An 11,751-nucleotide genomic window follows, 5' to 3' on the forward strand; every position below is an offset into this window, starting at 1 on the left:
CTTATGCCTTTGAGCCTTGAGATACATTTTCCTTCAGATCACTAAGTTGAGTATCAATTACTGTTTCCTTTAACTAATGGACTTTTATTTTGTAGATCATGTAATGATATGGCTGGAAGCATCTGTGATGGGTAGAAAAATTTCTCTCAGTATTGTTCTTCACACAGATTAACTGTAGGTCCTACCCTTGACTTGAGTTAAAGGGGAACAGACCTGAATCAGCAGAGACTGTCTCTGGGCAATAGTTACAGGTTCAGACCCTTGCTCTCAGACTGTGGTGTGTGGTCCAGCCCTGTTGGCTTCCACTAGATGCTTTTAGAAGTGAGGAATCTGGGACCTCAGCCCAGACCTATGGGATCTGCAATTTGATAAGATTCCCACGCAGAGACTGTGGTTGCGTTGGAAGAGGAAATTGATCAGGGTCAACCAAAAACAATGGCAGGTACAACTTTTAAAAAGTTCTCTTCCTCCGTCTCCACTTTACTTCTTTATTCTCAAGTAAAACTATCCTTACAGTACATCTAAATCACCAGTTTGATCAAATCTAGTGCATTTATCCCCCAATTTCTTCAAGTCTGATATAAACCAACATAGTTTGAATAACTCCAGACAATACCCATATAACCCCACATTGATCAGAATTCAGGCTTTATTATTATTGTGCAGTGTGAAGAACTAAAACTTAATTCCAAGCATACATGATTAAGTTTATAAAGAAGGATTTTGTTCCCAAAACATATTCAACATTTAAAGGGAAAAAAAAAGGATGTTTATTTGAAGAACAGAATGTACCTAGAATTGTTTGCTTCTAAAAAACCCATTTTCTCCAAGCCTTAACTTCATAATTTCTTATTAAGCAATGGCATTACATTATACAATCTAAACAATTTAGGGGGAGCAGCACTTGGCAGAATAAAAAAGTAGTATAGATGTACATGTAACTCAAAAAAGGTTTTTTAAATCCACCTTCCAACTTTCAATCTAAATATAGATTTTTCTCCTATAGACTTAAATATATGATTGTTAAAATATATATCTGTGTAAAATATATTTTTAAAAAGGAAACTAAGATGTATAATATCCGCTGTTGATTTCATAAAACTAAAGCAGGGGAAAAGGAGACTTTAAAAAGTTTCTCTCTTTCTGTACAGTCTGCTACTCTGTTCTGCCTTCGGTTTACCTATTCAGGTTGGAAACTGTAATGTCATACTGGGGTGGAAACTGACCAAATATTATGCTGCCTTAACATTTCCTTTCAGATCTTTACTGGGAACTTAAAAAAAAACAAAAACAAAACAAAAAAAACACGATGTGTATATATCACTGGGGGCGGGAGCAGGAGTCGGGTGGGTTTGAAGAAAACAGAGTTAAACCAGAGCTTATCTGAAACTTCTATGTATCCATGTGACAGAGCAGTTACATGTCCCACCAGGGGATGCTGCGACTCAAGGAAAGGGTGACGGCTAATAAGATGCTGTCACTAGGGGGGAGCAGACCGAGCATCAGACTGAAAAGGTTTTGGATTATGTAGCACCTCATCACTCAGATACATACGAAACCTTTAACAGAAGATCTTCCAGGTAGCCTACAGCTTGCTTTTCTGGCCATTGTTTTTTAATACACACCTGGTCTATACAAGGAAGAGGGACCAGGAATGAGAAAGGTCTAATAGCCCATTTTTGCAGAAGCTGCTTGAGCAGTGTGTACATGACGGAATGATTATTTTCCGATCCCCCAATCCCCGTGGAGGGGAAAAATCACAATACAGTGTGGTAGCAAGCTTGGCTGCCTCTCGTTTTCCTAGGGACATCGCCTCCCCTATGACGATTTTGAACCATTCTTGAGAACCATCAGCCTGTAAATCATGACCGGTCTTTCTGGGAAGGTGTACCTGAGAAGGGACTATTGAGGGATGGTGAACTCACATATGTACCTCTTGCTGCTGTGACAGGCCTCGTCACTCCACTTGCCCTGAGCTGACTGGGAGAAGAGGGCACAATTTTCCCGCTTGCCACCGTTAGGCTGTGCCTGGTCCCAGTTGAGGAAGGAGATGGCAAGCCCATTGATGTCGACAAACTTGCCTTCTGCGACCATGTCATTGATGCCCAGCCAAAAGTCATTGACCCCCGGCAGGCTCCTTTTACCATAGTCTCGGAGGGCATTGATTTCATCCGTGCTTCTGGGGACAACCAGGGTCCCGCCCTTGGAAATGCAGTCTTCATTGGCTTCGTGGAAGTGCTTCGAGCCTTCCACGGCAAGGTAGCACTTCTTGTGAAATTTTGTGCCTCGGAGACAGACTGTAAAGATGTGAGATTTGACATATTAACATGCTGTGGGAGTATAATAATCTAGAACTGCTGCTGCTTCTAAGTCGCTTCAGTCATGTCCGACTCTGTGGGACCCCATAGACGGCAGCCCACCAGGCTCCGCCATCCCCGGGATTCTCCAGGCAAGAATACCGGAATGGGTTGCCATTTCCTTCTCCAGTGCATGAAAGGGAAAAGTGAAAGTGAATTCACTCAGTTGTGTCTGACTCTTTGCGTCCCCATGGACTGCAGCCCACCAGGCTCCTCCGTCCATGGGATTTTCCAGGCAAGAGTACTGGAGTGGGGTGCCATTGCCTTCTCCGAATCTAGAACTGGGCCTGGCCAATAGCAGCAGATAGTTGTGGAAAGGACGATGCATGGAGATAATGGTGAGTCAGCGTGTAATGAAGACCCTGTGCACAGAGGCAGACACTGTGCCCAGCATTTTACATAAATGAACCCGTATGATAATCACAACTGTCCCATGATGTGGGATTCTTATTATACCTGTCCTTACATATCAGGGTAGTGAAGCCTGGGGCTTCCCTGTGGCTCAGTGGTAAAGAATCTGCCGGCCAATGCAGGAGACATGCGTTCGATTCCTGTATCCCGAAGATCCCCTGGAGAAGGAAATAGCTACCCAGTCAAGTATTCTTGCCTGGAGAATCCAATGGATAGAGGAGCCTGGTGGGCTACAGTCCATGGGGTCACAGAGTCAGACACGACTGAAGCAACTGAGCTCACAATATAATGAAGCTTAAAAGAGTTGTTAGCATATAAAAAGGTGACTTACATTGCACGTAAGATTACAGCAGATAACTGAGCCCACAGCAGATAACAATAAGCTAAATATTGTTTATCTTATCCAGGATATAAGCCAAATATAAAGATAGTTTTAAGGCATAGCATTGGAGAATCAGGCTTCAGGGCTGTACTGCCTCAGGTTAGGTGTCCGTTCTGATATTTATTATCTGTGTCAGCCTTAATTTCCCTGTGCCTCAGTTTCCTCATCTGTAAACTGAGAAGAATTATAGCAGCATCTGTCTCATAAATTATTGAAGGATTAATGTGTTCATGATGGATATGAGTTTGAGTAAGCTCTGGGAGATGGTGATGGACAGGGAAACCTGGTGTGCTGCAGTCCATGGGGTCGCAAAGAGTTGGACACGACTGAGTGACTGAACTGTGTTGATGTTTATAAAGTATTATTATAGCCCCCAACTATGGCTGAAGGGTTAACCAAGCTCTTTCCTCTTCTGAAAACTCATTTGACCTTCCTTTAACTTCCTGATTCTGTTCCCCAGGAAACTTGATAAAGGGACCTGCCAGCAGTGTAACTAGGCAATATTGCTTATGGTAAAAATGGCTCAAGACTGGTAGCATACAGCTGGCCTGGGAGCTATCAGTGTGCCGAGCTCAATCGCTCAGGTGTGTCTGACTCTTTGGTCACCCCATGGACTGCAGCCCTCCAGAATCCTTTGTCCATGGCATTTCCTAGGCAAGAAGACTGGAGTGAGTTGCTATTTCCTTCTCCAGGGAATCTTCCTGACCCAGGGACCGAACCCATGTCTTCCGTGTCTCCTGCACTGTAGGTGGATTCTTTACCACTGAGCCCCCTGGGGAGCCCTGGGGGCCATAAATAGCTGATGAAAAAGCTGTAACTTTGGTATTCCTTAAAGGCATTAACTCTTGTAATTGGGCAGCTCTCTTCTGGGACCCTCAAAGCTCTGCCTTTGGAGTTGCTATGACAGTATTCCTCCCTGAGGATGTGAACATTGCAAGCCAGGGGTGTTCCAGAGTCTGCCCAGCGTGACTCTCATTTCCTCGCCCTAGGAGCTTCATAGGCTGCTGGGAGCTCTGCTGCTGCTGCTGCTGCTAAGTTGCTTCAGTCGTGTCCTACTCTGTGCGACCCCATAGATGGCAGCCCACCAGGCTCCCCCATCCCTGGAATTCTCCAGGCAAGAACACTGGAGTGGGTTGCCATTAGGAACACTCACTGCTGCCCCCTGCTTGCAAGCTCTTCTCCAGAGCATCTGACCCACTCAGTGTGGCCAGAGCTGAGTCCTGTGACCCTGGGTTTAGTTCCACCTCGGCTGAGCTCTCAGTGGGTTATTTTGTTGTCGTTGTTTAGTTGCTAAGTCATGTCCGACTCTTGTGGCCCCATGGACTGTAGTCCTCCAGGCTTCTCTGTCCATGGGATCTCCCAGGCAAGAATACTGGAGTAGGTCGCCATTTCCTCCTCCAGGGGGTCTTCCTGACCCAGGGATCAAACTCAGGTCTCCTGCATTGGCAGGCGAATTCTTTACCACTGAGCTGCCTGGGGACCTAAACATCTTAGTAAACAGCTAAGAAATGCTGGTTACTTTGTTTAGTTAATACTTGCTTCAATTGTGTTCCATTGCCTAATAAAGAATTATGAGGACTTCCCTGGTGGTCCAGTGGTTAAGACTCTGTGCTCCCAAAGCAGGGGGAAAGAGTTCCATCCTAGGTCAGGAAACTAAGATCAGGTATCTCACATGTCGCACAGCACAGCAAAAAAAAAAAAAAAAAAAATGGATGGTCTTCCAAAATGTATTATTGAAATGCAATAATACATTTGATTTGATTTTTGGTTTGATTTTTATTCCACTCATTGACAGGCGAAGGAAGTGGAAAATCAAGCTGATTTCCCAAAACATTCATCCTCCCAGCTTTTGAATCCTTTGTCCTGGACTCATCTCTGCCTTGTCAATGTCTCTCTCTCTCTCTTTTTTTAAATGTCACCTAGAATGACATGCACTCTCAATGTGGTTTGAATTGCCGGCTAATCACAATTTCTTTTCCTATCTTGTTGAGATAAGACGAGTCTCACCTGTCTGCAGGGCTTGCATTTCCTTCAGGGCATTGACTTCTCTCCAGAGCTTTTCCACTTGAGTCTTCAGGTCTCCATCCTTCTCTGAGGATTTTTTAGAGTGGGGTGGGATAGGATGAATAAAACAACATATGATTAAAATAAAGGACAAATAAAACAAAATAAGATAAAGTTTCGGGATACAGAACATAAGCCGAGGGTGATTTTGATGAAACTGAGCCCAGAGTACATGAAAAACAATGAATGAACGCAAAGTTGTTCAGGAAGATTTGTAAGGGTTTAGTGGGGGTAATAATACTGGGAGTTTCTTCTGTGAGGTGGGGCGCCTGTCTATCTCTCCAGCCCTATCCCATGTGACTCCCTGCCCATCACTAGACTTTAGACTGGTTGATTTTCGATGCACTCTAGAACATCACAGGACCCTTCGAGTGTGATCTTTCTGCCTGGGACGCTCTTGGCCCAGGTCTTGTCCTTTTTCTTTTTCTTAACACTTCAGTTTTATTTTGTTTTGGCCCCACAGCATGTGGGATCTTAGTTCCCCAACCAAGGATCAAACTCTCACGCTCTGCATTGGAAGCGTGGAATGTTAACCACTGGACTGCCAGGGAACTCCCTTATCCATCGTCTTATCAAGCTTAAACATCTCCTCTTCTGAGAAGACTTTCTGATCATCCTCTCTACATCTCTCTGGCTGGTCTCTTTCCTTGAAACTTTGTTTTTCTTCCACACACTTTCTCCAATCTATAATCGTGTTTCTTTACTTACTTAATTTTATCTCTCTGGTTGTCCATGGTATTCCTGATGTTTCACATGATGCTTGGCACATAATCAATCTCATAATGTTTATTGAGTGAATAAATGGTGGCATACAAAATAGTTTCATGTTATTTTCACTTACTCTTCAAAGATAGTTAGGAATGGAGGAAAATGAGATTCCCACTGAAGAGTGAGAATGAACTCAATAAGCATAATTGGCAAGTAAATGGTAGAACTCATACTCAGACTTAATTGGGTCTCCAGGTCCCCTGGCCTCAATACCCCTACTCAACTGATGCTCCAGGTGTAATGGCTCTTAGCAGGGTTAAGTGGTTTTCATGGAGAAGTATGGAAAGGCAGTGATAAACAGCCCTATGAAAATACTTCTGTATTAAGGACTAGCAATTTATTTAGTCTTGGATGTCCCCATGGCTCTCCTTGGGTATAAATAAGGAGTAGGAAATTAGTAACTTTGACGAATCAAAAATCCAGACCTGCTGGGCAGTGTCTTAGAAACTGACAACTTGTGAGCTCTTCAAAAGCAGGAATGATAATAAATAAATCTTAATACACATTTAAGAATATTAAAGCCATCATACACTGTGTGCCAGGAGCTGAATTCTTTCAATGTTACTATGAAATAGACAATATCACTTCAGAAAAAAAGAGAGGCACAGAAAACTGAATGAACCTGTCGAAGACCACCCAGCTGTAAGGTGCAGAGTTGGATTCGAATCTTGCTGTCTTCAAATCTGTTCTCTTTCCACCCCTTCCATCTGTTTCTGCACAGTGATGACCTTTACCTGCTTGGTCCCTACTATGTAGCCTCAAGCAGCTAAGACGCTTAAAGCTTGATATGGCTGTTCCCAGCTGCCTCTTTGCAGGGGTACCACATGGAGAATCTGTGTTCTGTCTTGGGTGTTTTCAGGACAGGCCAGTATCCAAACATGGCTGACTCATTTCCCCCTTAAACATGTGCTTTGCAAGTCAGGTGTTTCCACATTCAGGTTGGGAAATGCCTCCTGGGGTGTCCAGGCACGGACATCCATTCTCAAGGCATCCAGTAGCTCAGCTGCTGCTGCTGCTGCTGCTGCTGCTAAGTCGCTTCAGTCGTGTCCGACTCTGTGCGACGCCAGAGACAGCAGCCCACCAGGCTCCCCTGTCCCTGGGATTCTTCAGGCAAGAACGCTGGAGTGGGTTGCCATTTCCTTCTCCAATGCATGAAAGTGAAAAGTGAAAGTGAAGTCGCTCAGTCGTGCCCGACTCTTAGCGACCCCATGGACTGCAGCCTACCAGGCTCCTCTGTCCATGGATTTTCAAGGCAAGAGTACTGGAGTGGGGTGCCGTTGCCTTCTCCGATAGCTCAGCTGAGAAGCACAATAACAAGGGTTTCCTCAACAGGGCCATTCAACCCAGAATAAATACAGGGGTGCATTCACTATGCAAAGCCAGTGGCTGTTGGAGGCCAGACTTGCAAAGACTGCTAAGTTTTCTTCCAGGTTACAAGTTGTGAGCCATACAGATGTCACCCCAGTTCCTCCCAGCTTCCAACTCCACACTATTTAAGTAACTGGCCTCCACAGGGGAGCTGTAAACATTGTAATTAACATGAAGGCACATGAATTAATATTAGGCTCCTGGGAGACCATTATGGAAATTGTTATCCAGGTGGCTTGGAGTCTGCTTCTGTCCTTTGTGAGAAATGTGGTTGTGTTTTGTCAAAATGAATACAGGGAACAACTATATCACTAAATAGAGATTATATTTAATTCATTACTACAACATAACTTGCATTGCTCAACCTAATTTGTTGAGGCCCTTGAAGTGAATAGCAGGGGAAACTTGTTTTTGGAGCTAAATCGCTCAATTACCATTTTAAGTTTTTTAAAGGCTCCCTTTCATTTTATTATTGTTGTTCTCCAAAAATAGGTACTGGATAAGAATGCAAAAATAATTGCTGGAAAAAATGACCAGTAAATACATGAAAAAATATCTCAACCTCATTAATAAGCAAAGAGATGCAAATTAAAAGTCTTCTGGGGTTTTGTTAGGCTGGCACAGCTTAAACTGACGATAGGTCAGGTTGTCAAGGTGTGTGTGCATGTTAGGCGCTCAGTCGTGTCTGACTCTGAGACTCCCTGGGCTGTAGCCCACCAGTTTCCTCTGTCCATGGGATTTTCCAGGCAGGAATACTGAAATGAGTTGCCGTTTCCTTCTCCAGGGGTTCCTTCTGACCCAGGGATTGAACCTGGGTCTCCTGTCCTGCATTGCAGGCCGGTTCTTTAACTTTTGAGCCACAAGAGAAGCTCAGTAGGTGCTCTCGTATACTGAAGTTGAGAACACAAGTTCATGCTACTGTTTTGAAAGACAGGTGGTGTAACTAACTTACCATTTTACTTCTAGAGAAGTATCATCATGATATTCTAGCATTGGGATCAATATCTATGTACAAAGCAATTCACTGAGGCATTGGATCAAAAAGAGATAGATTTGATGAACATAAAGCTTCACCAAGAAAGAACAGATTAAATAAGCCATAACCCATCCACACATGGAATGTTAGGCAGCTTTTAAAAGGACTGAGGAATGCCTTATATGTGAGGTTATCCAAGAGTTAACAGATAAAATCAGCTAATTTGTCTGCCAAGTACGTAGACAGCCAACACTTATTTTGTTAAAAGTAGGGCTTCCCGGGTGTCAGAGTAGTAAAGAATCCACCTGCCAAGTGGGAGACTCGGGTTTGACTCCTCGGTTGAGAAGATCCCCTGAAAAAGGAAATGGCAACCCACTCCAGTATTCTTGCTAGGAAAATCCCATGGACAGAGGAGCCTGGTGGGGCTACAGTCCATGGGGTCACAAAGAGTCAGACACGACTTAGCAACTAAACAACAACAAATCAATTTTTAATTGGGCATTAAAGAAAACTCTGGGAATATTATCTCTTAGCAGTTAATCATGGTTAATTCTATGGAAAGAATTGAGAGAGAAAAAAATGACTTTTGCTTTTGCTTTCATAAGATTTGGTATTATTTCCAGGCAGTTTAAAAGAACTGTTTAACAGGTTTAGGCTAATGGCTTCACGTATTGTAGAATCTACTTTCTTGGGTCTCACAGCAAAAAACAAGCCAAACTGCTTTGGAAGGATGATATCTAGGATTGGACCCAGTCAGTTAAAAAGCAAACAAAAGCGTGTGTGTGCACTTGTGTGTGTGTGTGCCTTGGAGGATAGAACATGATGCCCTGAACTGCAGTTATTTCAGAAACACCCACAGAGAACACACACACACATTCACATATTCACACCCCTCCCCACACCCCTGCTAGGTGATCACCAGCTGACCACACCTTCTTCGTGGCAAAGAGAGGCTGGCGACAAAACATGCCTCATCACCCAGCAGAAATGCCACATCTCTCCCCTTCCTTTCCCTGCCTTCGTCTTCCACAAAATGCTTCATCGCTCATGAGAGATATTTTAATCTCTCTTTAAAGGAGGTAACAGAGAAGTGTAGTATTTCTTTAGGGAAAAAAAAATTCCATTTAAGAGGGACAGGCTGGGGTGGGCCATGGGAGGGGAGTTGAGAAGGGAGGGGACATGTGTATACCTGGCTGATTCATGGTGATGTGTGGCAGAGGCCAGCACAGTGTTATAAAGAATTATCAAAGAAACAAAAAGGAACCTTACATCAGACCTAAAGCAGGGCCCTTCATAATCTTAACAACATGACCAGCAAGAGAAGCTCCCTTCTCACCAGCCAGCCATTCGTGTTGTGTTAAATCAAGACTTTAACTTTGCTGGTATTACTGTTTGTGTGTTGTTCCTAAGGAAGTGAAATTGATGAGGAAATAGTGCCAATATTCCCCTTGAAATCTCCTGTATAAAATACCTCAGAATGAGATGCACATCACACCACGCCTTCCTCGATGATTTAGTTTTGATTTAGTTGCAGTGTGTTGCGTGTGCATTGCCATTATCTTTGTTCCTTGCAAGACTTTTTAGCTCTCTTAAACCAATTCAGGCCTTCCCTGGTGGCTCAGTGGTAAAGAATCTGCCTGCAAAGCAGGAGACCCTGGTTCGATCCCTGAGACAGGAAGATCTCCTGGAGAAGGGAATGGCAAGCCACTCCAGTACTCTTGCGTGGAGAATCCCAAGGACAGAGGAACCTGGTGGGCTACAGTCCATGGGGTCATAAAGCGTTGCACACAACTGAGCGACTGACACTTTGACTGTTTCAATCCAATTCAAGGCACCCCAAACTGGAATTGCTTGGAGATTGTTTTGCATTAACATATGTTCAAATGCTGTATGACTTGTGTGTTGAAATATTTTTAAGTGAAAGACTTAAAACTTCTCTATGACATGAAGAAGCTTAAACATATAATATAGACTGTCCTTATATTCCCAGGGATATGAAAATATATCTATTGATGAAACGAAAGTCACATTACCAATAGCTCTATCCTCTACTACACATTGAATAAGATTATAGTTATCTTACAGATGAATTTGAACAGCTGTACAATATCTATGAGTGAAACAGTATACTCTGTTAATCGATTTGTTCTACTTGATCCCTCATTCCAAATAGCAGACGTTGTATCCAGGTTGTCACACTCTAATGAACATTTTCTTGCCTAAGCTCACCTGATGGAGGATATACAATACAGAAAGTCTTTTTGCAAGAGCCTTTTTTATTGTACGAAACCAGAATCCTACCATATGATTCCTTTAAATGTCAAACAGTCCCAGAGAATTAAGAGGTCACTCTGTCCCCTGAAAATGCCAGATCCGCATGAAGCCATGGTAACCGCCACCAGAGATGGTCTCCGGGGGGAGTCTGGAAATGAACGTCGTCCACCTCCTCCCCACCCTGAGCAGCCTAGAGTTCTGCTGGATGGAGGCACCCCGTTACCTTTCACTCGGCGTTTGCTGTGCTTCCTGGCTTTGAACTTGGATGCGTGGCAGCTGGTCTGATCCAGGAGCAAGGTGATAACCAGGATGTAAATTACAAGTCCGTTCTTTGCCATGGCTGTGGGGCGAGTCTGACAGCCACCGTGCCAGTGCCTCTGGAGTACTAAGGGCAGAGTAGACGTCACAGCCACATCTTGCCCTGAGATGCCTGGGGCCAGCTTTATAAAAGCTCGCTGAGCAGCTTGGCTGGGATCCTGCTGACGGAAAGTTTGAGTGCCTCTGCTGGCTGCCGCATAAGGTGGCCCCTGTTCTCACGTCTCGTTTAGGCATTAAAAAAAAAATTTCCTGCAAAGAAAAATTTTCCTACTTGACTTGCCTTTTCAGAGCATATCAGAGTTTATAAAGGGACTAAAAGTTTTGTCTTTCTTTTTTTTTTTTTTCCAATCTAAAGTCCGGGAAGCTTGGGGTCTCTCTGTGAAGACTGATGAAGTCTTTGGTCTGGAGCTCTGCAGTTCACTTAATATTCTGAGAAGTGCGTTCAGTGACATACACACATCTAGGAAAGTTACTGTGGGAGTATGTGCATGTTATGCCAGAGCACCACCTGTGTATCTGCACACACTCGTGTGTCTACACAGCTCATATGGAGCTTGGGAAGAGTTTATTCACACAGAGTAATGGGGATGGTCAAAGGGCCTCCTGTTAGGATTTTGTGGGTTTAGCAAGAGTTAAATTCTTGGGGAAACACACCTTAGAAAGAAAAGAAAGACAGTGAATTTTTTCCATAAAAATTAATGTAAAATGTCAACCATCACTATCTTGCAGGTCTCCACCAACTAACACTTTATTCCTTTGAAATTATCTCAAACACTTAAAAAACACTTTCAAAGGAAATACAGAAATAACAGAGAAATACAGTGAAAGACTTG

General features: G+C 43.6%; 1 protein-coding gene across 1 annotated transcript; it reads right to left on the reverse strand.

The window, feature by feature from the left end:
• Window positions 1-1,902: 1,902 nt before the first annotated feature.
• CLEC3A (C-type lectin domain family 3 member A) lies at window positions 1,903-10,938 on the reverse strand. The gene is made up of 3 exons (XM_005905699.2): window positions 10,824-10,938; window positions 5,158-5,241; window positions 1,903-2,297 (listed from the first exon to the last, which is right to left on the reverse strand). Exons 1-3 carry the CDS (start codon window positions 10,936-10,938, stop codon window positions 1,903-1,905), a joined length of 594 nt encoding a protein of 197 aa, XP_005905761.1.
• Window positions 10,939-11,751: the final 813 nt, after the last annotated feature.

Source organism: Bos mutus, chromosome 18, assembly GCF_027580195.1.
Source record: "Bos mutus isolate GX-2022 chromosome 18, NWIPB_WYAK_1.1, whole genome shotgun sequence".
In the NCBI taxonomy this organism is placed as follows: Eukaryota; Metazoa; Chordata; class Mammalia; order Artiodactyla; family Bovidae; genus Bos; species Bos mutus.